This window comes from Anabrus simplex, chromosome 8 (assembly GCF_040414725.1).
Source record: "Anabrus simplex isolate iqAnaSimp1 chromosome 8, ASM4041472v1, whole genome shotgun sequence".
NCBI lineage: Eukaryota > Metazoa > Arthropoda > Insecta > Orthoptera > Tettigoniidae > Anabrus > Anabrus simplex.
The window spans coordinates 232,322,495-232,350,185 of NC_090272.1; the positions used below are offsets into that span (position 1 = coordinate 232,322,495).

General features: G+C 39.1%; 1 protein-coding gene across 1 annotated transcript; it reads right to left on the bottom strand.

Annotated features, from left to right (window-relative positions):
- Positions 1–13,991: 13,991 nt before the first annotated feature.
- Positions 13,992–25,930, bottom strand: LOC136879038 (glutathione S-transferase-like). Its single transcript, XM_067152770.2, has 4 exons — positions 25,738–25,930; positions 19,054–19,221; positions 17,806–17,948; positions 13,992–14,271 (listed from the first exon to the last, which is right to left on the bottom strand). The coding sequence occupies exons 1-4, from the start codon at positions 25,871–25,873 to the stop codon at positions 14,104–14,106; spliced, it is 615 nt and encodes a 204-aa protein (XP_067008871.1). The 5' UTR covers positions 25,874–25,930; the 3' UTR covers positions 13,992–14,103.
- Positions 25,931–27,691: the final 1,761 nt, after the last annotated feature.

Here is a 27,691-nt window from a genome sequence, read left to right on the forward strand (position 1 = left end):
GAAGTTCACAGGTATCGTCACGTTGCACTGAGTGCAAGGCGCGCCACTCCCCCAGCAGTTTTCTCCCCACCTATTTGTAAAATGGTTCAAATACGTGTTGTAGAGTTATTATGTATTAATTAAAATGTGTAAATCCCGAAGTACTTCTTGTGATTTACTGCTATGATCCACCATCTTTCCAAATGCATTTCATGAGGTCGTGAAGGAAACCTTTGTATCACAGTATCTATTAATGAAGTCAACAACAAGCATATAGTTCTGCGTGAAAGTTATGACGTTAAAAATTAATTATCTAAAGACAGCATTGTAAAATAATTCTTCTTCTTCTACTACTTATTCTCCTTCTTAATTTATTTATTGGGTTCCGCTTTCGCGTTATACCCAGCCACTAGTCGTTTTATCTGGTCAGGCCCGGAACTAGGGCGGGGCAGGGGAAGCACGTGCCCCGGGCGGCAGGTTTCAGGGGGCGGCAAAATTTGAAAAGATTAAAAAATAATAATAAGTTATTTAATTTTTCAAAATAATAATACCACAACTAATATTGTTTAATTTTATTTAATTTTGTTGCCCAATTCATCAACTTTATAACACTGACACTGTATACAAAGTTAGTTTCTTCATTATAAGACACGACACAAGAATTAACGTAATTCATGGGTCTGGAGTGAGTCTTATATTGTTATGCCTACTGAGCGTTCGGCAGCGGGGTCGGGGACTCGAAAACAGTCTGACCTTGACGCGATATGCGAGCGTCTCATCTACCTCACCCCTTTTCTCCTCATACTTCCCTCTGCTTCCAATAAACAGTAAACTAAACAGACACCCGCAGTCATCGTTGTGTCGTTGTCGTTATCGACGGCTACACATGTATCCTGCGTAGACTGTTGTCTGCGTGTGTTGATACGAACCGACAGTTGTTTTTATTTTATTTGCATTTAGTATTTAGTTAGTATTAGTGTTCGGAGTGTTGGTTAGTTATTCGTGTTACCGTTTATCAGCGTTTGAAAAACGGAATTGTTTAGTACACTTTGAGCTGCGTTTTTATCAGTTTCCAAATTATGGATGGCAGAAAACGACTCAGTGAAGCCAAGTATAGATAACTTGCCAAACAAAAAAGGAAGAAAGAAAGCTTTGTGCTGTCACAAACACCAAAATTAGAAGCATTTAAAAAAAAACTAATGTTAATGAAGATGAAGGCTCAAAAGAAAAATCAGGTAAGTAAATATTTTTTATTTCACTAATTAAATTATAGCACATTAGGAAAGAGATGAATTATTTGTGCCTTATCGGACTCTACGGCAATATTTTTAATACTTCATTTTGTAATATACCATAATACTGATTGAATTTTAATCCCGGCTTTTAATATTTTAGATGACGTTGAAGCTGGAGAGGAACGCACGCAACATGTCGAACTTTGCAAGAAACTCAGTCCTATTGGTGAAGCGAATGAAGATGAATTATTATCTCGTCCAGACTCTACAGCTGGTCTTCAAGAAACGTCCTAGTTTTCCTTTGATTTTAGGGATCCTGGTTCATGGTCACAGAGTTTTTCAGATTCTGAAAGGTGTTACCGTACATAACAAAAATGAGCTTTGAAAATCTGATTGAGCCAAATTTAAGTAATAGCAGCAGAAAACGACGTAACTTAACCAAAAATTGGTTTTATAAAGTTCTCAACAGCGGAGAAAAAGTAAAGAGATCATGGTTAGGCTATAGTGAAAGTAAGAAACCTCTATATTGTGTTCCCTGCAGGTTGTTTTCACACTTAGCATCAAATCAAGTGCCTTCCTTAACTAAAGAAAAAGGACCCACTAATTGGAGAAAACTCAGTGAAAAATTGCCTGAACATGAAAGTTCATTACAAACCATTAATCTCGTCATGAAAATTAATCCAACCACAAACTTTGCTTTCGTTAGTGGGAAGCTTTAGAATCTTGTTTAGGAAAGGGAGGTATTGATGCAGAACTCCAAAACCAGATCTATCAAGAAGAGTCTCACTGGAAGGCGGTATTGCGCTGCATTGTCGATGCTATTCTATTCTTAGCAAAGCAAGGGAGTCCATTCCGAGGAACTATAGAAGACTGTGAATTCAGCGACCCATCCAGTCGAAATTTCTTATATCTCATTACAATGTCCCTCTTCTACAACATATTGAGCGGCATAAGAAAGGGCAAGTCTCATATTTCTCACATAAAATACAAGATGAGTTCCTTGAAATTATTGCCAATAACATAAGGCAAAAGATAATGCAAGACATTTTGGATGCGAAATATTATTCCTTGATATTTGACTGCTCTCCGGATATCAGTCACAGTGAGCAAATGACTCAAGTAGTTCGTTACGTCAAAACAAATGCATCGGAGGTGAAGAAAGTTTTATTGATTTTTCTCAGTTAGTGACAAAACAGGTGAAGGCTTCAGCCACGAAATCCTAAAAAATTAGACAAAGATGGACTAAACTTAGAGAACTGTAGAGGCTAATCCTACGACAACGGGGCAAATATGACCGGAAGGTATAAAGGAGTTCAGTCCAGACTACTTCAGGAGAACGAGCTAACATATTTTGTCCCATGTGCTGCTCACTCCCTCAATTTAGTTGGTGCTAATGCGGCCACTGCTACTATTGAGGCTCAGAATTTTTTCGGGACTTTGAACAGTATGTATTCTTTCTTTGCGGCTTCAACTTCACGCTGGGAAGTTCTCCGAAAATATGTGCCACTCACATTGAAACTTGAAAGCAATACAATATGGTCTGCAAGATTAGATGCGGTCGAAGCTGTGTATAAACATTACAGTAAAGTTGTGCAGGCTGTAGAGGATCTTAAAAACCATGATCTCTCAACACCTCAAACTAAGAGTGAGGCCAGCTCCCTTTTGAAAAATATTGGGAAACTTGAATTCATTGTTTTCACATGTTTTGGCATGCTTTGTTCAAAAAGATCAATCATGTCAATGAGTTTTTGCAAAGAAAAGATGTAACAGTAGATTTGGCTGCCCGGAATCTTCAAGGTTTTTTAACGCTCTTGAAGTCTTGCAGAGAGTTTTCTCCATCTGAGGTCATTACTGAGGGTAAATTCTTAGCAGGCATGAGTGATCTACCATCTGAGTTCTCAGAAATAAGACAACGAAAAAAGAAAAAAGTCGGATGAGCAGTGTGGCGATGAAGCTCCGACAACTACTGAGAATGTGTACCAAGTAGCTATGTTAGAGGTTATTGACCAGATGATTACGGAACTCAGTGACAGGTTTAAGGCTTTGGACAACATAAACAGCAAGTTTGGATTTTTGAATGGCGTTCGAATTAAAGAAATGCAAAATGAAAGCAGAAGAATTGGCAAATATCTACACTGCTGATCTCAACATTGAAGAATTTAAATTTGAAATAGAATGTTTCAAGCAGCACGCTTTATCAGTTGACGAAAATTTAAAGGAAGCCATATCAAGAGAAATTGTAAGTCTTATTTATAAAAATAAACTAGAGGAATGCTACCCTAACGTTACTACTGCACTGAGAATGTTTCTGACGTTGCCAGTTACAGTGTCATCTGGAGAACGAAGTTTTAATAAACTCAAAATCATCAAAAACTACAAGAGAAGTACAATGGGACAGGAGAGGCTCTCTAATCTAAGTATAATATCTAGTGAACACAAACGAGTATCCCTTATCAACTTTGACGACATCATCAGTACATTTGCAGCTAAGAAGACTCGAAGAATTCACTTTTGAGGTACAATACATAATTTTTTGGCGTAGTTACAATTGAGTTACACTACAAACAAATTATTTGTATTAGTCATGTATACGTGTATTATTATAAGTGTTTTTCAATATAAGTGTAATGTATGTATTAATATGTATAAGTGTATTAATATAGGTGTTTGTCATAAATAAAACTTCTTAATAGTATACATATGGTGTGTAATTTCAACTGCCGCATCTAAAAAAATAGTTTTCGGAGGTATTATATTTCAGTGGTAGGGAGGGGGGGATCGGGGGATGGGGGCGGCAAACTGATCTTTGCCCCCCCTGACAAATCTTCTAGTTCCGGCCCTGTATCTGGTAAAGCCAAAACTATGGAGGATGATATATTAATTGTAAAGGGAAGAAGAGAAGAGATTAGCTGAAAAAACATAAGTAGGTATTATATACTTTGTCAAAAACAAAACAAAACCTGGGATAACGAATGTACAGGGACACAAGGTGCTACTCTTCACGTCAGTGTGATCCAGCACAGCGGCTATCTACATCACAAACATGACCATACCAACACATACGGAATGTGGTCTTAGATTCTAACAATGGCTTTAGACAAAAACATAAAAAGGGATTCAGCGATGAAGGACCACTGTAAAATGATTGAATATGTATGTAAACATCACACACATTCCAGCTAGCAAAAAAGAAAAAAACAGACCTGGCTCCCAAAGTGAAAACAAACGAATCGCTTAGTCGAGCGGCTCGTCTTCTATTACTACCAAGTCTCCCCAGTCCAAAGTTGGCAACACAACTCTTTTGTCGGAAATCACCGTAAACAAATCGTGAAGGGTTCGCGTTTCACTGGAAGGGACTCACATTAACGTCTTAACAGCGAATTCTATGCCCCTCCTTTACATCCTTACTACAACCCTTAAATACCTTCATAACCATGTGAAGAAAACTGTGACATTTATTTACAACCTTATAGTCGCAAAGCTTCCACGATCTGTTGAGTTATTTAGGTCTTCTTCCGGGTTGAACCATGATGTTGTTTTCTGTACATTCTGTTCTACAATATCGACGGGAATTGTTCTCATCATGAATCTGTGGGATATGGCTCTGTGACTTATATGCGGAATCGAATTAAAATTATTCCAGGCCTGCATATTATGTGTTAAGGGACACCCTGGCGTTGTTCGGTAGTTCCCCGATTTCAAATCTCTCGCTCTATCTCTTGCAGGCTATTTTCTGACTCTCTCTTCTCCTCGCGTACCCAAGCCATCGACGGGGTTTACATCAGTGAAATTACAGCATCCTGCCTTGGTTCACCTGACGGAAAAGCCCCGCACCCTGCTTGCTACGGGTTCGACACGTTTATGCTCACGGTCACCCAGCGTTCCTAAGATCGTTCCTTAGCGCTACATTCAAAATGGTCCACAGTGTTAAATCAGTTCAGTTGGAGCGTGATATGATACGGTTCACTTTGTCCAATCCGCCGGGTTGGATCCATTCACCCAAGTATTTTAACTTCTCTGTCCTTTTAATCTCCCCGTGTTTTACCTCCAAATATCTCTCGCTTTGGTGTTTGTACCTACTCCATATATTCCGTCTTTTCATAAGAAACGTTACGACCCGCATTTTCGGTGATTTCATGCAGGCTCCCCAGCATCTTTTGAGCGTCTTAACGTTTTTTGGCTAAGATGGCAAGGTCATCTGCAAAAGCTGAACGTTTGATTTCTAGGTTCTGTCCTATAGGTTTATTCCATTTATTCTCTCCATTTTCGAGCTACTTCCCAGGTGTTCATTATTTTCTCCAGTATGGTGTTAAAGATGATCGGGGATAATCCGTCTCCTTGCCTGACCCCTGTCGTTATTTCAAACGGAGCAGAGAATTCTTCAAGGAACTTTACTTTCAAGATGATGTCCATCAGTGTTAGTTTTATTAATTCTCTCGTTTTCTTGTCAATTCCAAACTCCTCTAAGACACTAAATAAAGTTCGTCTATCAATCGAGTCATATGCTTTTTTTTTTTTTAAGTCAACAAGATGACCATGGTGTTCTGGCTCCTTATCGCTCTGGTTCTCAGAATCCTTTCAAGGTTGAATATCTGTTCTGCGCATGACCACCCTTTTCAGAAACCAGCTTGGTATTCTCCAATGAGGTGATCAGCCTGACCTTCAACTCTGTTCAGCAGGGCTTTAGAGAGTATCTTATAGGCAATTAGAAGTACAGATATCCCTCTGTAGTTGTTCCTGTTCGGTTAGCTTTGTCATGGAGCGGGTGTATGAGCGCACATTTACAGTCATACCTTTCAATAAGGTGGTAGATGTCTTCTGCAGCGATTTCTTCTCTGATCTTCAACATCTCTGCCATAATGCCATCTTCACCTAGTGATTTATTATCTCTGAGCTCCTGGATCATCTGCTTGATCAAGGCTTGTTGGTTTGGAATCTGGTTTGTTCTTCTTCTTAATCTGCTTACTCTCCAGGGTTGGTTTTTCCCTCGGACTCAGCGAGGGATCCCACCTCTACCACCTCAAGGGCAGTGTCCTGGAGCTTCAGACTCCGAGTTGGAGGATACAACTGGGGAGGATGACCAGTGCCTCGCCCAGGCGGCCTCACCTGCTAGGCTGAACAGGGACCATGGTGGGGGATGGGAAGATTGGAAGGGATAGACAAGGAAGAGGGAAGGAAGCGGCCGTGATCTTAAGTTAGGTACCATCCCGGCATTTGCCTGGAGGAGAAGTGGGAAACCAAGGAAAACCACTTCCAGGATGGTTGAGGTGGGAATCGAACCCATCTCTACTCAATTGACCTCCCGAGGCTGAGTGGACCCCGTTCCAGCCTTCGTAGCACTTTTCAAATTTCGTGGCAGAATCGAGAATCGAACCCGGGCCTCCGGGGGTGGCAGCTAATCACACTAACCACTACACCACAAAAGCGGACATCTGGTTTGTTATGGATTTGTTTTCGGGAACCTAGTCTTTCCACAGGTTCATTGCGGTTTAGCACTGCTTTAAAATAGGCTGCCAAGAGCTGGCAGTTTTCTTTATTGTTAGTAACTATGCTTGCATCTGTTCGCCTGAAGCAAAGATTTGGTGGTTGATATCCCTGTAGCTTCTCATTCCCAAAGTCTTCCCATTTTTCCTCAGTCTTACAGGAATTCCACCTCTTCCCGGATTTTAATCTTCTTTCCAGTGCTTTGTCAGTATTTTCATTCACAGTCCTAGTATTTTCCTAGTGTGAAAGGCAAACCACGGAAATATCTTCAAGGCTGCCAATAGTAGGGTTCGAACACACTATCTCCCAAATGCAAGCTCACAGCTGTGCGACCCTAACCACATGGCCAATTTTCTCTATGTTCCACGCATACAGTTTTTATATATTTTTTATAATAAACACTACATCGTTCAATTATTTTAATTAATCTACAAAATGCACAAAATGTCCAAGAACATTGGCAATGTACCGCACGTTGCCGCGCGCAAGAGTGGCGCACGTGGTCCAGGGTTATTAAAAGGCGGGTCCTTTTTATTATTATTACTAGCTGTTACCCACGACTTCACTCGCGAGGATATGGTAAGTTGATAAAAATTAATTGTTCCTCGGTACTGTCCTAAGACATTATCTGAAAATCCCTAAAGTATAAACACTCGCAAAAAAATTGCATTTCATTTACCCCAGAACCTCTCTGTAAACCACGTTTGTGGCATTGTCTTTTGGGGTTAAGATGACCAGGCTACTGGCAGAGCTAAATCTGGAACATGCGACATGGAACTCTGCATGTGAAAGTCGAAAAAAAAGAAAGGGTTTCATTATTTCTAAAGGAGATTCCAAATTCCAATTTCCACGTCTGCAACATCCCTCATCAAGATAATTCAACCCCTTCTTCGCTTATCTTCGATTTCAAGCTTAAGTTGATTTTCCGAAAACAAAAAGTACGTGTTTCTTTATTTTTGAAGATTACAAATACCAATTTTCACGTCTATAACACGTAAAGTTTATGAGATATACTCATTTAAAAATGCCCCACTCCTTGGCTGAGTGGTCAGCGTTGAGGCCTTCGGTTCACAGAGTTCCGGGTTCGATTACGGGCTGGGTCGGTGAATTAAATCGCCTGTGTTTAATTCTTCTGGCTCGGAGATAGGTTGTTTGTGTTTGTCCCAACACTCTCCCCTTCATATTCACTCGACACACCACTTTATCAACCACAACAGGAACAGGCAATAGTAACTACTAGTGATGGGCAGTCTGAGACGAGGTCTCGAGATTTCTCGAGACTAGCGCAGGCACTATTTCTCGCGAGAAATTTCGAAATATCTTGAGAGCGTTGTCCCCGTATTGTGCGGCGAGCAGCGTGTCGTAGGCCTTCAGGTAGTCGGAGCTGTATGTTGTTTGTGCCAAGTATGCGAATAGCCAACCACGGGCCTTCTCCGTTTCGTAAATACGTGTCAACAAGTGACTAGGGTGTTCATTTCTAGCGAGGTCTATTTTTACACTGTTATGTACACGAATGAGTGTTTTAAGTACAGAACCTGTCGGCTACTGTAGGTATACGTACCTGGATGCCAGAGGCGTGCATTATTCGAACTCGAGACAAGGCAAGATGCGCCTCGCTGCATATGCAACCACCATTACGCATGAGTGGAATGTGTAATCTAAGATGCTTCAGGTTGTTCCAGTTCTTCCGACAGGTGGGTGTACTTCGTTATCAGACCCCGCATTCAATAACATATGACCACTGCTTGTGTTCACCGATAGTTTGGTGACGAAGGAAATAATTCCTTACAATGTTATAGAGTATTCGCGTCATAATTAGGTACCGGTACTTCGATATATGATTGTGCAATGTGAAATTGCGTCTAGTTGTACGCGACAACTTGAAGCCGATGTTCGAAACGCAACGTAAGTCGTGAATGTCGGTTATTTTGAAGAGATGTCACATAGCACAGTCCAATGCGTTGCTTATTCAAAAGAAGTAAAATACATCGGCAGAAATACTTCTGGGATGATCCGGCACTTACAAACGCATAATATCAATGAAGAGGAATCGTCACAGAACACCTCCGGCCCGGTCTGAATTACAAGAAGGTACCCTACCGACGATTGTGAGGCATCCAGGTAGGTTTACATCCTAATAACAGTTATTAACAAATTATACGGGTTATTCAACTAAGAAGTCCACCTGACATAACTTGTGAACAGTTTAATATACTGGCATTCCGTGTTCACTTTCATTAATGGTATTAGGGAGCTCATAGTTCAACATGCAGTGCTTCCCTAGGCTTTTGACAAAATTTATCGTCACACACATTTCCATATGAGAACTGCTGATGATAACTATGAAGCTTACACTCGTAGTTAATGGGTCGTCGCTCAGCTCGCAGCACACAAGAATCTGTCTCGAGAGCGTTGCCCATCACCCCTGCTGAAAGAATTGGAGCAAAGTCGGGCATTTTTGATTACAAGTTCCACTCATGTGTAATGGGGGTTGCATATGTAGCAAAGCACATATTTCCCCGTCTCAGGTTCGAATAATGCACGCCTCTAGTATCCAAGTAGGTGTACATCCTATCTACAGTTATTCACAAATTATACAAGGTTATTCAGCTAAGATGTCCACCACAAACAAGTCGTGAATAGTTTAAGATACTGACCTTCACTTTCGTTAATGGTATTGAGGGGTTCATAGTTGAACATGCAATACTTTTCCAGGCTTTTGATAAAATGTATTGGCTCACACGTTTTCATAAGAGAACATTATTTCACGCAATAACTGCCAATGATATACTATCAAGTTTACAGTCGTAGTTACTGGTACGTCGCACAGCTTGCACTACAGGAGGATCGGTCTCGAGATTCTCGCGAGAGCCTCGAGCGACAGCGTTGCCCATCACTAGTAATTACATCCCTACACATAGGGTTGGCGTCAGGAAGGGCATCCAGCTATAAAACAGGGTTAAATCCACATTTGCGACACAGTTCGCACCCGCGACCGCACAGGTGTGGGAAAATCAGTAGAAGAAGAAGAAATCCATTTTAAAAATTCACCCGCTCTTTTTATTATTTCACCCCCTTAAGTGGATTTTCCACATAAGGGGGGGGGGTATTTATTTTTAAAGGAGATTCCAAGTACCAATTTTAATATCTTTAACATCTTCAGTTTCTGAGATATGCGTTTCCTCTATATTATTCAAATCCTTCCTCACTTCTTTTTTCTGAAAACAAAAATTTGTGTCCTTTTATTTTCGTGTCTGTAAGATGTTACGTTTTTGTGATATCTTGTAGATAATCTCGCTTCTGTAGAATCTTGGAGCTGACGTTGCCATGGATACAACAGTTTATTTCTTTATCCAATTCCTAGAGCAGGGGTAGTGTGGTGCCACTCTCTCCACAATTGTTGGTTTTAGGACCCCTATGGCTTACAGAGTTTTGTTCTTTGCGTCAAGCGGCTTAAACTGAGCTTTGTCTCGTCCTTGTTTGACAAACTCGTTATTTTGCCTATGTTAGCCTAGAAATTTTATATCTTCCCCATACTCCCCCCCCCCCCCCCCCTTCTAATTGTTTTGAAAATAGAATACAGCCCATGAACCTCAGGTACAATGAATATTTACATTAATAAAATGATTTTTAGAATCAGTCCAGTAGCACACATACAAACTTTACCTCTTCATATATTAGTATAGATTATATTACTAGCCGTTCCAGTAATTCTGCCTGCATTGAAGTCAGACAATTAGATCTGTGCCTTCTTTGACTGTCCAATAGTAACTTACCTCTGATTAGCCTTTGTGTCAAACTTCACCTCTCCCCTTATTCTCTACATCAAATAGCATGTCCAGAACTGTAGATAGGAAACCTTGCTTTTACAGAACTTGTACTTTTAACAGATTAGGCAGTGTATTCTCTTTTAAGGAGCCCAGATGTACATTTCCTCTAGCTTGGTCCACATTTTCTTTCATTTAATCTTTTGGGGTAAGGTAATTTGTTTCATTGAATGAGAGCAAGACAATGGGGTCGACTAGAGGAGAAAGAGAAGGGAGAGATATTGTAAAAACTGTGGTACATACGAAGCAAACTGATGCAGGATAGGGCGTGGATATTAGTAAAAGAATACAACATTTTAGTAGACTGGGAGGAACTTTATATAAAATAAGGAACATGGAAAATTCAAATATTTTCAATTAAAACTTTTTGTTTGCTCCCTAGAATTCTGTATTTTTTTAAATGTCAAAAAATCATGAATAGTTTGAATTTTGTTCTGAATAATTGTAGGGTTTTACAAATTAATTTTTAAAGAAAATGTATTGTACTATATAACTGTATTTCACAGCTGCATTAGTGTTCTCTTTCAGAGAACATGGGAGGCAACATTTGAACGTGGTCACTATCGTCTCCTCTGCTCCCTCTACTTCTTTGCTTTGTGGCCTCATCAGTTGTCGCACCACTTTAGTCAAAGTTGAGCCACTTGACCTGACAAGCGCACAGTCAAGGAAGAGATTTTCTTATTGCGACACGAAACTGCAATGTGTTTTGTCAGTTTATTCTCGTTTTGTGTGAGCGTCATTACGTCCTTGTCCAAGTCATTCACACTGGCCAAGAAGTTAGCGCTTAGAACGCAAGTGAATTTTCTTTTTGCAAGTGGCTTTACGTCGCACCGACACAGATAGGTCTTATGGCGACGATGGGATAGGAAAGGCCTAGGAGTTGGAAGGAAGCGGCTGTGGCTTTAATTAAGGTACAGCCCCAGCATTTGCCTGGTGTGAAAATGGGAAACCATGGAAAACCAGCTTCAGGGCTGCCGACAGCGGGATTCGAACCCACTATCTCCCAGATGCAAGCTCACAGCCGCGCGCCCCTAACCGCACAGCCAACTCGCCCGGTAACGCAATTGAAAAAAAAAAAAGTTGCAGTTCAAATAACATGGAACTAGAATGTTCCAATGAGTGGCACTCTTCTAAGAGCAAAGGCTGAAGAATTCACCTCTGGATTGCAGAAAAAAATTTCAAAGCAAGCACAGAGTGACTGGATGGATACAAAGAGCAGAACAACATTTCTTTCAAAGCTGTGTGTGATGAAAGTGTGGTGTTGACAAACTCCAAGCAGAAGATTTGAAAAAATATTATAGTAGTACGTCGCTGAATACAGTAAATTAATTTATGATATAAATTTTTGCACAATAAATTTCATTGTGAAGTTACGTACTATATTTTCCATACATTGTAAAGAAATATTATAATTTTTATTTCTTTATTTGTTGATTAGTTTGAATTCTTAAGACAATTTGAAGTCTATCCCTGGTCCCTTCAGCTTCAAATTAAGCAAGTTCCACTGTACTAACAAAGTGTAAAGAGGTGGTATAGAAGTTTTATTTCTGATGGACCCTGACATATGCAGCAAAAACACAGGGGAGTAAAATTTAGGCCAGTAAGATGAAATTCTGTAGAAGTACGACAGGAAATACAAGAAAGAAGAGAGTTAGGAATAAGGAAGTCAGGAAAGAAATTTGAGTAGAAAATAAAGAAAAAGTAAACTGAGGTGGTTTGGACATGTTAAGAGGATGGAAGAGGGAAGGATACCAAAGCTAAGATTGAAGGAAGATTAGCTAAAGGTAGACTCAGACTAAGGTGTTTGGACTTGGTCAAGAGCAGTATAATAAGAAGGAAAGTGGATTGGAACATAGTTGAGGAGCACCAACTGTGGTTGGATATAGGAAGATGCCATTAACATCCTTACCCGGCTAGAGTAAGAACTGAAGACCTTTCAACAATCATCATGATTATGATGGTTGTTGTTTAAGAGGCCTAACATCTATGTCATCGACCCCTAATGGTGCAAAATGAGACGAAATGTAATAACAAAAGTCCAAAATCCTCCACTGACCAGAATTCAAATATGAGGATGAAGAATGAATGGATGGATGGATATGAATGTGAAACAATCAGTGGATCTGACCCACAATGCCTCACATTCACAGAAACTGACATAAAATGATATTACTAACCAAGGGACTGCTTCTAAAGCACAGTACTGAATCGATGATGCTTGTAATTTAAATGGGTCCAAAATCCAAGTCATTGGCCCCTCATAATGGTATTTATTGTTAGGAAAGTAGAACCATGGTATTTGTCATGTTGCGGTACTAATCAAAAGTAGCGTAGACTCACAGTATTCCACACTACTCACAGGTAATGAAATTCGCACATGTAATACAAACCTATGGCGTTTCGCACATTCCAGCGCCATTTACAGGCAATGCAAACCAATGGTGTTCATCATGTAAGTGTACTAACCACAGGGACTCGTACTATCCCGTAGTGTCCCTGATATAATAGGTACTAATCATAGGCAAGCCAGAACCATGGTGTCGCTGCTAAAGTGGTACCAAACATAGGTACTGTAAAAGCCGGCAACGCACTCTGTTTCTACTAAACACAAACCTATTTTGTACCTAACATAGTGGTACTATGCACAAGTAAAAGCAACCCGTGGTGTTACCTGCGTGGTGGTACTAATTACAAGTAGCCTCATGGTTCTAATTCGATCATCCCTTGGTCACCCATTTTAGTTGCCTCTTATGACAGGCAGGGGATACCGTGGGTGTATTCTTTGTCTGTGTCCCCCACCCACAGGAGGGTTTTCAAGAATCATAGCGTGAGAAATGATGTTCATTGCCGTAATGCAGGATACACCAAATGGGATCATAAAAGGAATGAAGAGGTGCTAAAATAACTGAAAACACAACCAATAACTGACTACATCCACAGTTATCCGGAAAACTGCAATCGTCATATACAAAGGATGGAAGCTGGAAGAGCCAAAAGAGCTTCCCCGATTTTTTTTTTTTTTTGCTTTACGTCGCACCGACACAGATAAGTCTTATGGCGACAATGGGACAGGGAAGGGCTGGGAGTGGGAAGGAAGCAGCCGTGGCCTTAATTAAGGTACAGCCCTAGCATTTGCCTGGTGTGAAAATGGGAAACCACGGAAAACCATCTTCAGGGCTGCCGACAGTGGGGTTCGAACCTACTGTCTCCCGAATACTGGATACTGGCCGCACTTAAGCGACTGCAGCTATCGAGCTCGGTTTCTCAGATATCAACCCAGGGGAAAATGATATGTAGGATGTCCGATGAAGAGGTGGCATGACAATGCAAGGCTGTAATGGGATATGCGGCTCGGTACACGATAGGAAGAAGATGAAGATGATGATGATGATGATGATGATGACTAACTGGATAGAGCTGGAAAGGGGAAAGTGAGGGTGATGGTGAATGTTAGTAACTATCATAATTTTTACCTCATTTCACATGGTTGAACTGGTCTTTAATGAATGAAGTGTTACATTATGAATCATTTAAAAAAATCAGCTTAAAGATATGATGAATTAAATATATTCACAAACTCAAAGATCTGTTACAGGTCTCTTCTCAATCCAAGCTTTGATGGCGGGAATTTCTTCCACCTTATCAACGATAGCTTTGAGGTTCGGATATTTTGCAATCGCATTTTCTCCCATAAAATGGTTGAAGGTTGCATGGATGGCACTGAAGTAAACATCTGCCCAGGTGAGCTGCAATCAAGAATATATACCACATAGTTTAAGTATACAAATGAACTTAATTTATATATATTTAATTTTGACGACCACACTGTACTTTGAACTTTCATCATATTAGGTCATCTTCAGTTAGTACATATTGAAGAGCTGTTAAGTACAGAATAAAAAAGTCCAACCAGACACCAGGAAGCTGTGACCGCAGTAACGCGAGACCTGCACTCAGATCCTTTCAAACAGAACAAATATGACCCAGGCCACCATAGTTCAAATAGTAAGATCATCCCGTGTGAAATTGCAAGGCTGTGGATTCGGATCTCACTGGTTTATGATTGGTCATTTTTGTTCTGTACTTAACACCTCTAGGATATGTACCATATGTACTAAACACAATCTAATACATTGAAAGCTTATTTCGAGAACTTGTATCATTTGTTCTGCCATTCTGGAGGACCTGCCCCGTGTTATATCTAGGATTCATTGTGATACGTTGTTCCATATAAATCGTGCTTCTCTACCCCCATACAAACGTGTTTCTTAAACTCACAGTTCAGGAGTTCTCTGCAATAAATCCCAAACCTCAAAAACATAAAATAGAGATACTGACAGTTAAAGTTTTTGGATAAAAAAATATGTTGTACAGAGACATGCTGTAACTTTCAAATAAGCAACAAACATAAACAAAGGAAAAGGAAGATAATGACAAAAACTAATAATTACTATTTAGTCTTCATTTTTACATATATCATCATTCTAGACTGTTGTGGCTTTCAGCCTACCAGCCTCTATGAATTAACTACATGTCTACATATTTGCAAACTAGCTCTGTGTCCTTGTTTAGTTCCACACCTCTTATCATTAAAGACTGAGCCTGACCATCATCACTTTGGTCTCCTCCTACTTCTCTTATGCCTATTGCTCACCGTAAAATGTTTCGTAAAATTTGTTGTACAATTAATTTTATAAAAGTTAGGTGAAAACAAGTTGTGTTGCTCATGGTAAAATTATTTTATAAAATCCGTGGAAGAATCAGGATGGCCATCTATGAACTCACTTCTGAACTACGACGTGTATGTGCTGCCATCTGTCGATACACTTTTAAATCAAGAATCAGCTGTTCAACTTACAGTGTATTTGAGAGTATGGCTCCAACAAACAAAGCAAAACTTGCTGCTTTAGCTGCAATTATATGTTGTACAGAGGTAAAAAGGAAGAAAAGAAATGCCACGAAATGCTGGACTCGGGATTGGATCAAAAGAAGAGAAGAAGGTAGAGGATTGCTGTCCTTTGTCGAAATTTACTTGAGGTTAGAAGACCAGCATTCATATAGAAATTAGGCGATTGTATTTTCTGCCTCTCTTCTTGCATTTCTGTTGTGGTAATGTGGCGTTTTAATTTCATGCAAACAAGGATATTTCTGGTATTCGTCCAGTAAAACGCTAACAGCTTCCTTAGTCTACCCGAATCCTGCCATTTTAGAAAGAAGTGTTTGTTTACAATCAAGCTTCACAATCTTCTAACGACGTAGCACCAGCATCATCGTGATGTCAGCTTCGCTGATAGGTTCGTTTCGTAAAATTAATTTTACGGAATAGAACATGTCCTATTTTATGGAAAGTTTTATCAAAGTTTTTACAAAACTTGAATTTGACCGTGAGCAACAGAAATTTTATAAAATTAAATTATTGTACAATAAATTTGACAGAAAATTTTACCGTGAGCAACAGGCATTAACCTCCATGACTGAGTCCATTATTCTCATAGGTAACCCATCTTCCTCCATTTTTTTTACATGACCCTACCAGAAAGCTGGTTTATACATATACTGTTGTTCATTGAGTTCATTCCTAACTTAGTCTTTATGCCCTCATTCCAAGTACCTACCTGCCATTGTTCCCACCTGTTTGAACCCACTTCTAACAAACACCAGTGGATTAGGACGGGAAAGTTAAGTAAGGGGTCCTTAAAAAGACATCTATAGATTTCAACTGATCATTGCAAATAATTTCTAATGCAAAGTCTGAAGTTCCCAACAAGGGAATTCCACTCGTGTGATGGTGGTAATGAAAAGTATAGAATGTGAACTCTGATGTTAAACACTGACTAGTGCGACTAAGGGTGACTCACCTGATTTAGACCATCTTTTAGAATCTAAAAAAAATTGTTTTTTTAAATACTACTTCTTATGAAGGGAGAAATTATAGTACAAAATCAAGAGGTGAGGGAAATGTTTCTTTTGAAGTGTTTTTTGTATTTAGGCAATGCTTGCAATTGCTATCTCAAACCTATGGCACATGTCATGCTCCACTAATTAATATTACAAAACAGACCTGGGGTTCGTTGCTAATACAGTCTACCAAATACCAGAATGGTCACATATATTATAATCTATCAGCTTCATTGTCTGTACGGTATTGATAGTTTGAGCACACAAGTATAAAGAATGAGAGTTTTCTACCTAATCAATATTTTATATAATAAAAGTGTCTAAAATATTTCAATCACATTAAAACACAGTACCGGTTTCAACCTGTTAATTAGGTCATCGTCAACTGCTGATGAACATATTTATTCAATAACGATTGTACAATGTAAAACATTACTTAGACTAAACATGAATGCCACATATTCCAATCAAATATAATGCTATATACAACAGGGTACAGTTCTTGAAGTCGAAAAAGGCTTTGACATCCTTGTGTCAAGTTTAAATATCTTGTGCTGTAATGCCAACATTATATCCAATGGTTGTGCAAGGTAAATTCAAAAGTGCCCGCTTGGCTATCAGATGATACAGATGTTTATTCCCATAGGGAATCTGAAATATTTGCCCCGAATGAGTAAATTTATAATAGCAATGTAAGTGGTCCGTTATTGGACATTATAAATTTTCCAGCTAACTCATTCCTGATTGTCAGTGTTTTGCCCTCGTGTGCTACGTTGGTCACATCAGTTGGTACCTAGCACACCCACCATGATGCTGGCTAGTGCATACCGTGGTAAAGAGAAAGTCTCTCATAGTGCATTGGCACTGCCGGTGGCTCCAAGTAGCCTACGCAGTGGCCTCCACGGTATGCACTAGCCAGCGTCTTGATAGGTGTGCTAGGTACCAACTGATGAGACCAATCTAGCAAACGAGGGCGAAACGCTGACAATCAGGAATGAGTTAGCTGGAAAATTTATAATGTCCAATAATGGACCATTTATATTTCCACTTGCAATGCGCTTGAATTGATATGGGTTATATCTAAAAACCCTGATAAATAAGAACTGCGTCAGCATCAAACGTAATAGCAGCAGGAACAACCGGAAAGGTACCCGAATAACCACATAATTACTGCATAAAATAGGACAGGATAAAAATAATTTCCTTTTTAATCGAATTCCCTCTCAATTCTGATGTACACTTAAAAATCTATTTTTAACACAAACTGCTTCTTTAAAATCTCAACTATTATTGTCCAGAGGCATTGCCATTATTATTTTATTAAACACAGAACTGTAAATATTTATACCATGTCTACAAGAACCAGGTATAGATACACATACCTTGCCACCAACAAAGTAGCCTCCATTTTCTTTCACTCGAGCATCGAGTTTGCTGAGCATTGACGGCACCGTCTCCTTCAAAGCAATGTCCTTCTTCTTCTGCTTGACTGCCTCATCACTCTCAAAATAAAAGCCTGCCAAAGCTGAAATTGAGAGTCGACACAACACAGTTGAATGATCACTTATTTCAGATGGCATGGCTGGTGGAAATAGTAGAAAAATTGTCTCCTTGAAAATTTTGAACAAATATGGAACATCATATAGTAGAGAAAGTACACTCAATACACTGCAGACACACACGAAGTCTGGAGTTGAAATAGGCTGCAAGGAAACGGTAAGGAGGAAACGTAAAGTAAATGAAGTCGCTGCTAAGTGAATTGTAGAATGAAGAAGCAGTGTGGTTACGCACCTACTTTGACACTCAAGCTTGAGGAAATGATGGAAGAATGTAACAAGGAGGAGGGTACTTATAGAGAAGATCACAGGAGAAACAGAAGAAGTTGTTAAGGATAACAGCTAAAACAGAACAATTGTCAAATTAGTAAGAAAATACATTACTGTATTTACTTTCATATTAGAGTCCTCTCTTTTCTTTTTCTTTGTTTTCAATTTTTATAGCCACAAAAGGTGGGGGTCCAGTATGGAAGAACTCCCAATTTCATGCAGTGAATATATGAATGTTAGGTCTACATAACCATAAATGATTAACACATGGCATAAGGCCTTCATTTTGCATTCATTCACACAATGGACACACTCCAATTTGCCCTTAAAATTTTTAAAGAAAATTTCATTGCTAAACAGACACATTTCACTTTAAAAAGAAATTGTGTCATCATATTTAAAATCTTAAAATTGAATGGATTGCTGTATGCAAAGGAAGAAAAAAGCCTAGTAAATGGAGATCAACAGCTGCAGACTCAGTTGTGCTGATCACACAATACTGCACACTTTCTAACGAAAGGTAGATATTTCTATATAATTTGTGCAAAGGGGATGACAGTGTGCAGTATTTTTTATTGTGCATGTGTGCAATTGAAGATCATTGGTATGCATTCTCATATCAGCAATAGGTTCACAGTAGTCCCTGGCATATCATGTAAGCAGTTAAGAAAAAATTTCTTTCTTATGCAAAAAACAAAAACAAAAGATTGTTCTCTACAAGGTATAAAAATTTGTATAAAGATATAAAAGTACAAAAGATATGTTTCTAAAGAACAATAAATAATGATAAATACAAAATCTTACCTAGCCTCAGATCAACAAGGGTGTCAACAACGGAATCAATCTCCAAGGCCTCCAAATCATCCTTTCCAGCAAGACCGACTTGTTTTGCCACATAACGTGCTATAGAAGCTCCTTGAGGGAAGGGTTTTCCATCAACTTCGAGGACGGGAAGTTTTCCAAATGGAGTAGCTGTAAATGAGAGATTTATTTATAAGTTTCTAGTTTTATTACTGTTAAATATTCTGTGTTACAACCTTTGCCAAGGAAATCACTAGTGATCACCAAGATGGTTTTATGCCTGGCTGCTCTTAAGTCTAATCAAGTTTTTATTATAAAATCATTTTGAAGTATTGGGAATTCCTAATGGATGTCTACATTCTCTCTGTGGATTTCACCAAATATTATGACAACTTTTGTACAGGAAGAAATATGGAAAGCTATGAAACAGTTCAACATCCCAGATAAACTTAATGCTGAGCCAAACTATGCACTGAAAATGCTTAATTAAAGATCGAAATTGGAAATGGTTTCAGCAACACTTCTAATGTTAATAGTGGTGTTTGACAGGTGTATCCCCAATACTGCTTAATATTACCCTTGAAAAGGCATTACAGAAAGTTCAAAGCCTTGATTGTGGTGTCATGTTAGGAGCAAAATTCAACATCATAGTGTATGCTAAAGACATAGCATCTTGTAGACGGATGCTGCCTGCTGGATTTCAGTGGCATTTCCACTACTGAGAAACTAGCATTCAACTCAAGTCGTAGCCTCCTTTACAGAGCTGGGTTATTTACTGCCACTCAACACTCAACGTTGATCACTGGCTGCACAATCTATTCCATCCTGTAGCAGGAAACAAGATACAGGTATATTGTAAATTTTAAAAATGAACTAGAGTACTGATTTCAATTTTTTTCCACCTACTGATATTAGATGAGGGTCCACTTTTTAAAAATGTTTATGTTCATCTAGTAGGCCTACTTATTAGCTGCAATGTGTCTCATTTTCGTCATCATAAAAACAGAGATACATATTGGTTTTGATGTGATAATGCCTTATAATTTGGTCTGTCAATAGGGCTACAGGCTAGAAAGGCTGGCATAATAAGATTCAGTAGGAGATTGACACTTTCGTATGATAGGAAGTTAATGATGGATTTCATTCATTCAGTTACCAATGTGGTCAGTGGTCATAGACCATGCGTACTGGAGAGGAGAGGTGTCACGCATGGTGTTGAGGAAAATAGCGGGAATACAATTTCGGGTGCACGGTCAGCTTCGAAAAGGCAATGCAATTACATGCACTGACTGGTTTAAATGAAATAAACAGTATTTTTTGCTGAATAATCCTATTTTCTCAAAAATATAATGATGCTAAATCAGAAGTTTTGTTGATAGTACTGAGAGTGTGTACACAAAACTTAGTGGAAAATTAGCATAACATCGTGTTACAATAGCTGATTCACCCAAATCAAACCAATAGAGTAGATCAAGAAACCCAGAAAAAGTCCAATGTGAACTGGGCTGAACGGACCAGAAGGTGCAGAGAATTCCAGAAAGCCGAGTGCTTGGAGGTCACTCAGTCGTGTACAAGTACTACATATTGATTTTGCTGCTGTTTATTCGTCCAAATGGCATGATCAACAGAGAAGATCTCATGGCAAATCCACCAATGCTGAGAGCCAAAGCAGGTACAGCAAAAGTCCGAGAAGAGGCTCATGGAGAAGCGAGCTAAGGACTACATCTCTTGCGATCAACTGACCCGAATCAGCAATGGATGAGGACATTGCAAATGATCTTGGATGCAACAGTTTCTGCTCAAGAAACTACAAATCACAAACTTTGCCAGAAATAAAGTTTAATTAATTGGTTGTAATAATTCAGTTTATTTTAACTTACACTTGTCTTGAACACCAATGATGTTACAATAAACATGTACAGTATTTTGTATGCAGTTATTTTATCTTATCACATCAAAACGTCCTTCAGCATGTCAGCAACACAGCCTACTAATTTATTTTAAAAGTGAATTCGAAAAAAGTAATATCTGCATAGATACAAGGCTTTCAAATTAAAATGTTGCCAGCCACAGAGACCTAATAATGAGCTTCTGGTCAATACAGTGCCTACCAGCTGTTAAGTGGGCTGAGTGCAGACTAATGACACCTCTGGAACTGTCCAAATCCTGAAGCCACTCCTTATTTTGTTCATTAAGAGGTCTCTGCAACTGGTTGTGTTTAAATTTGAAAGCCCTGTGGCTTTATACTAATGATTTTATCAAGGAAAATACGACTTAATTATTAAACTTCAGCATCCTTTCTATGAAAATAAGCAAATTATAGCATCTTATAAGAAATAATTGATTCAAATAAACACTCTTACATCATTTCAGATGATTTTTTTAAATGTCGTATCGACATATATAGGTCTTATGGTAACGATGGGATAGGAAAGAGCTAGGAGTGGGAAGAAAGGGCCATGGCCTTAAGGTACAGTCCCAGCATTTGCCTAGTGTGAAAATTGGAAACCACAGAAAACCATCTTCAGGGCTGCTGAATTTTGGGTTCAAACCCACTATCTCCGGAATGCACACCCGCAAAGGTGCGAACATAACCGCACGGCCAACTCATTCTGTTCAGAGGATTTATTGACATTATTGAATATATTTTGTAGTATTTACTGTACTGAAATATGTATCCAGGATTTTTTTTTCTTTTTTTCTTTCACATGGGGCTGGAATGATACCAAAATTTGCATGGAAATAATAATAATATACATATTAAGTTACTTCATATTTATTTGTTTTTATCATAGGATCATTATGTGAGACTAAATATGATATTACATGGTAAGTGATATTTTCCTTAGCGACTTTAATCAATCAATCAATCAATCAATCAATCAATCAACACTAACCCGCATTTAGGACTGTCGCCCGTCTGACAGATTTACTAACTTATCAGTTATTTACCATGATCGTCTTAAATGTTTTTGGTTTTATGTTAATCACCCTTTTGTTTATAAGAAGAGGAGTTAACTGGAATAATTTACCAAGGGTGATGTTCAATAAATTGAAAGATTATTTAAGAAAAGGCCAGGTAAACAACAGATAGGAAATCTGCCACCTGGACGAGTGCCCTAGATGCAGATCAGTGGTGATTGATTGATAAAGAACATGTTAAACGACAAATGGTTTTGTAAGCCTTACTTCATGACAAACACTATCCACGTTGTATTTTTAAACAATGTCTACAAAAGTAAATTGTAGATATTGGTTTTTATTGGGCTGTAAAATATACACCATTATCACAGCTAATTCACCAGATGAATAGAGTGTACCATTGATTTTCTACCTTTAGTGTTCAATTACCATTTACTTCACGTATATTTGGTTCTTAAAATTTCCATCGCTAAGTCTTGACCTCTGCGGGGAAATAATGTCTCTGCATTTAGTAAAGAAGTGCTCTACAGTAAAATTTGTGTTTAACTGAGCACTGGTTTTGCTGCATTAGAACTGTACAAGTGATCTGCATCGTAACTGTTCTGTTTCTACTTCCATGCAATTACTGGAATGTAATGATTGCAATGTTATTCTAAGAACCAAGCTATGAATAAAAATTACATTTTGTATAATGTAACAAGTTTAAGTAAAAATTACTAGGAAATAGTTTGTTACAAGTACAGTAATTCAATAACGGTTTCCCCCAACTCTTCTGATTGATACTGCATACTGTATATAAAATGGAAATAAAACATTAAAACATTACTGGTAATGCAAATGTGAAGAAATTTTTAATTCCCTCAATATTTACAATAGCTGTGTGGTTACGATCGCACATCTGTGAGCTTGCATTCAGGAGATGTTGGGTTTGAATACCAGCATTGGCAGTACGTTGTTTCCCATTTTCATACCAGCAAATACTGGGGCTGTAGGCTACCTTAATTAAGGCCACGGCCGCTTCCTTGCCAATCCTTCGATGTGTTTGTTATTGCATCATTAAACCACTGGCAAAAAAACAAAACGATAGCTTCCAATTTATAGCAGTTGTGCCGATACTTTTGAAATAGACCTACTTATAAAACGTATGTTTAGCCAGGCTGAGTGGCTCAGACGGTTGAGACGCTGGTCTTCTGACCCATGCTGGCATGTTCGATCCTGGCTCAGTCCGGTGGTATTTAAAGGTGCTCAAAATACGTCAGCCTCGTGTCAGTAGATTTAATGGCACGTAAAAGAACTCCTGCAGGACTAAATTCCGGCACCTCGGCGTCTCCGAAAACCGTAAAAGTAGTTAGTAGAACGTCAACCAAATAACATTATTATTTAAAAAGTATGTTTAGGAACGCAAAAGCTTAGCGGAATGCGTTCCGGCTGAAAAAATAAGCCCAGGACCCTATTTCATAAAAGTTAAAATGTTACAGTAGACAGGAAATTGTCAGGCAGGTAAAAAATTTTATAAATGTCTGTTTCACAAAACTTTTGAAATAAGAGGTAAAAAGCTGACAAATTTGTGAAATTAAATGAAGGCTACAACTATGTTATGCAGCAGATACTGTATATCTTTCTTTTTCTGACATAGGCCTATTTACAAGATTGTATAATATATTTTTAATGCAGATGTGACAACCGCAGTAGCGGCAATTGGGAATCAGAAGTTGGGGGGGGGGAAGAGTAGGCATCAAAACTTAACTAATTTCGACAGAGGTAAAGGTTGACAGTCTACCAACTTATGTGCGGTAATAATGGTTTTTTGAGATTTGGATTCAATACTGTACAATAAAACTTTCATCAAAGGAACAATATTACACATGTACGGTATTGCATGATTATACAATTAAAAATCATTTAATATTCGACTATACGCTAAGATACTAAAAGACGCTAAAGAGACTGCCAGACACGCGAATGCGCGCGGCAAACGGGTGAATCATACCTCTGTGTCCATGACCTTGCCAAAAAAAGGTACCCCTACCACCCTTCATCGTTCCTCACAGCGCATATTAAGAACTCGGGTTTGTGGTTTTTTTATTTTTTTATACACGGTTCGCGCGGAATTTAAAGGAATTCATATGTTTTCTTGTGGTATCATGCTAGCCTGTGGTTGTTCATATCTGTCGTGAGTGTTGATGACGATACGTCTCCCTAAAGTCGCTGAAAATTTAGTTTTAAGAAAGTGTCTAAATTAAGTAAACAAGCAATCAAGGCTATAAGGAAAGTGAAATAAAACGTAACTCAACTAAGCTGCATGCCAGATTTATGACAGAACACGTTTGTTCGTTTGACCTGTTCGTTAGTAGGCCTTATGTATGGCTCAGTTCGAACTATGCACTAGCCGTAAGTAAAGCAGGAAGGGCCTTAACACGGTATGGGTATAGGATGCATAGCGTACTCGAAATAAATAAATAAATAAATAATAATTTGTACTTTATTTTCGTACCTGCCCTCTATCTCTATCATTCTCTAAATAACACTGACCAAAGAGAGAAATGGAAGGGATCCAACACTTCTAAAAATGAAGGTATCGACCAAAGTTGTACTCTTCGAACAATAATCGCCACCACCACCAATACATAGTTTCACTCAAGACATCTGGTGTTTTAAGTGTCTTGTGATAATGTATACGTGTAAGGGACTTTAATGATTGTACATACGGTACCGTATATTGTATGACTTTCAGATGTTTAAAATGTTAAGGCTGAGGATCACCCCTGGTTGGCTTGAAACCGGTCCCTTAAATAATGAAATGATCTAAAATCTTTCATTTTACTTATAGTGTATTGAAAGGGGGATAACCTCATACCCATTCTCCACCCCAGAACAAACCCGCAATTCGTATATATGAGTGAAATTTTGTTGCTGGATAAAGTGTCCTAGATTTAGGTGAAACGTGCTACATTTCAGGATTCAGTGTTCTCATCTGGTCACCCTATCAGCGTAGCGACCTTCTGTTCATGGGGCTCCGGGTTCGGTTTCCCGCCGGGTCTGTGAATGTTTCCACGTTCGGTTAGTTTCTGTACAGTATGATCGTCTTAATATAACTACCCTTCACACTATCAGCGAACACAGTATACATTCCTCGCAAGAGTTGGCGTCCGGAAGGGCATCCGGCCGTAAAACTGTGCCTAATCCTCATTTGTGCCGATCCCTGACAACTGGAAAGAAGGTCACGAAAGAAGAATAAAATTAAGGAGAAGTTGGAGTTCAAGACGACAAATTGGGGCAGATATTCGTTAAGAAGAAGAGGAATTAGGGATTGGAATAATTTATCAAGGGAGATGTTTTATAAATATCCAAGTTCTTTGAAATCATTTTAAGACTCTTTAGGGTATCTGCCACCTGGGCGACACCGCTGAATGGAGATCAATGGTGATTGAAGAAGAAAGTATCAAATGGGAAAATCGTAGAACTAAATCCTCTTCGAAGAAAAAGTATTGCAGGCTTAGCTAACTTGGATAACTGCTGTTGGCCTGCACATCCAAAATTCAAATGGTAATGTTCACATCAGTCCTGAGAGTGAATTTCCCTATTCAGTCTTTATACCGTCAGTACAGTAATACGTACTTCAAACACTCCTAGCCCAAATTAATGAAACCATACGACACGCGGCAAAAGACACACCCTCGTAAACGTATTGAACAAGGCTGTTACGACCACCACACTTACAATATAGGCTATAATATGAATGTATACAGACATTTTGGTACTTACAATCTTTCACTTTAGGCCAATCTGCAAATTCAATTCGGTTGTCTTCAAAAGCAATGCCTCCATAATGAAACAGGAATCGAATAGGTTCGCCGAGTCCTCTAAGATTGAAGTATGTGAGCTTGTACTTGGGAGCCATTGTTCACTTTGTAGCTAACAGCAGCAGACAGGCAGCAGGCAGGGCAGACTGAAACTGAACTGAAGCCGGTGACGACATGCACCAAGTTATAACCAACAGTGGATGTCAAGGCCGTGAGCTCGCTCTCTAGCTTACGTTGTGTAACATATTGAACGGGCAGTTCTTATGTTCACTGAAACAGTGACTCCGTAGCTGAAGAAGCACCACCAAAACGAATATTATCTCAGCCTTTAATTTATTATTATTATTATTATTATTATTATTATTATTATTATTATTATTATTATTATTGGGCTTTCTTACCCCAACTTGGCAGGTTCGATCCTGGCTCAGTCCGGTGGTATTTGAAAGTGCTCATATACGTTAGCCTCGTGTCGGTAGATTTACTGGCACGTAAAAGAAATCCTGCGAGGCGAAATTCCAGCATCTCGGCGTCTCCGAAAACCGCACCTAGCAAAATATTAATAGTTAAACGGACATAGAAATATCATTATCCGACTCTTTGGCTGAATGATCAGCATTGAGGCCTTCGAGTCACCGGTCTCGGGTTCGATCCCCGGCGGGTCAGGGATTTTAATCGCGGCTGATTAATTCTTCTGGCTCGGGGACTGGGCGTTTGTGTTTTTTCCAACACTTTCCTCTTCATATTCAGACAACGGACTACACTACCAACCATCATATAGGGCTGGCGTCAAGAAGGGCAGCCGGACGTAAAACTAAGCCAAATCCACATATACAACATAATTTGCACCTGCGACCCCACATGAGTGGGAAAAGCAGTAGAAGAGAAAGAAGATTATTATTATTATTATTATTATTATTATTATTATTATTATTATTATTATTGTCCGCCTCTGTGGTGTAGTGGTGGGCGTGATTAGCTGCCACCCCCGGAGGTCCGAGTTCGATTCCCGGCTCTGCCACGAAATTTGAAAAGTGGTACGAGGGCTGGAACGGGGTCCACTCAGCCACGGGAGGTCAACTGAGTAGAGGTGGGTTCGATTCCCACCTCAGCCATCCTGGAAGTGGTTTTCCGTGGTTTCCCACTTCTCCTCCAGGCAAATGCCAGGATGGTACCTAACTTAAGGCCACGGCCGCTTCCTTCCCTCTTCCTTGCCTATCCCTTCCAATCTTCCCATCCCTCCACAAGGCCCCTGTTCAGCATAGCAGGTGAGGCCGCCTGGGCGAGGTACTGGTCATTCTCCCCAGTTGTATCCCCCGACCAAGAGTCTGAAGCTCCGGGACACTGCCCTTGAGGCGGTAGAGGTGGGATCCCTCGCTGAGTCCGAGGGAAAAGCCGAACCCGCAGGGTAAACAGATGAAGATGATGATGATGATGATTATTATTATTATTATTATTATTATTATTATTATTATTATTATTATTATTATTATTATTATTATTATTATTATTATTATTATTATTATTATTATTGGTAGGCCATGGCCCTTCAGGACTGTTGCACCATGGGGTTTGGTTTGGTTTGGTTTGTGTCCGTACTGTCCCCAACATCCCTGCAACTTATACACCACCATAAACACTAACCTCAACCACAATAACATGCAATTCCACATTCAGCAGATCAGGAGAATATGCCCAGCTGTGTGTTTAGAGGATAAAAACTGGAAAACAGAGGGTTTGAGTTCAACATAAAATACCTTGATTTATCCCGAGCATTAAGTAAGATGACAATTAGATTGTGATGAGTTTCGAGTATGTACTTGTTTTAAGTCATTCACAGTACAAATCACATCAATATAATTTTCAGAGCAAGTTTATTATGATAATAAAATAAAATCAACCAATCATCATTGATC

Coding starts and splice junctions, on each gene's coding strand:
- LOC136879038 (XM_067152770.2), bottom strand. CDS start 25,873: ATGGCTCCCAAGTACAAGCTCACATACTTCAATCTTAGAGGACTCGGC. Junction 19,222..25,737: donor TTGGCCTAAAGTGAAAGATT/GTAAGTACCAAA, acceptor TCTCATTTACAG/CTACTCCATTTGGAAAACTT. Junction 17,949..19,053: donor CCTTGTTGATCTGAGGCTAG/GTAAGATTTTGT, acceptor TCTCAATTTCAG/CTTTGGCAGGCTTTTATTTT.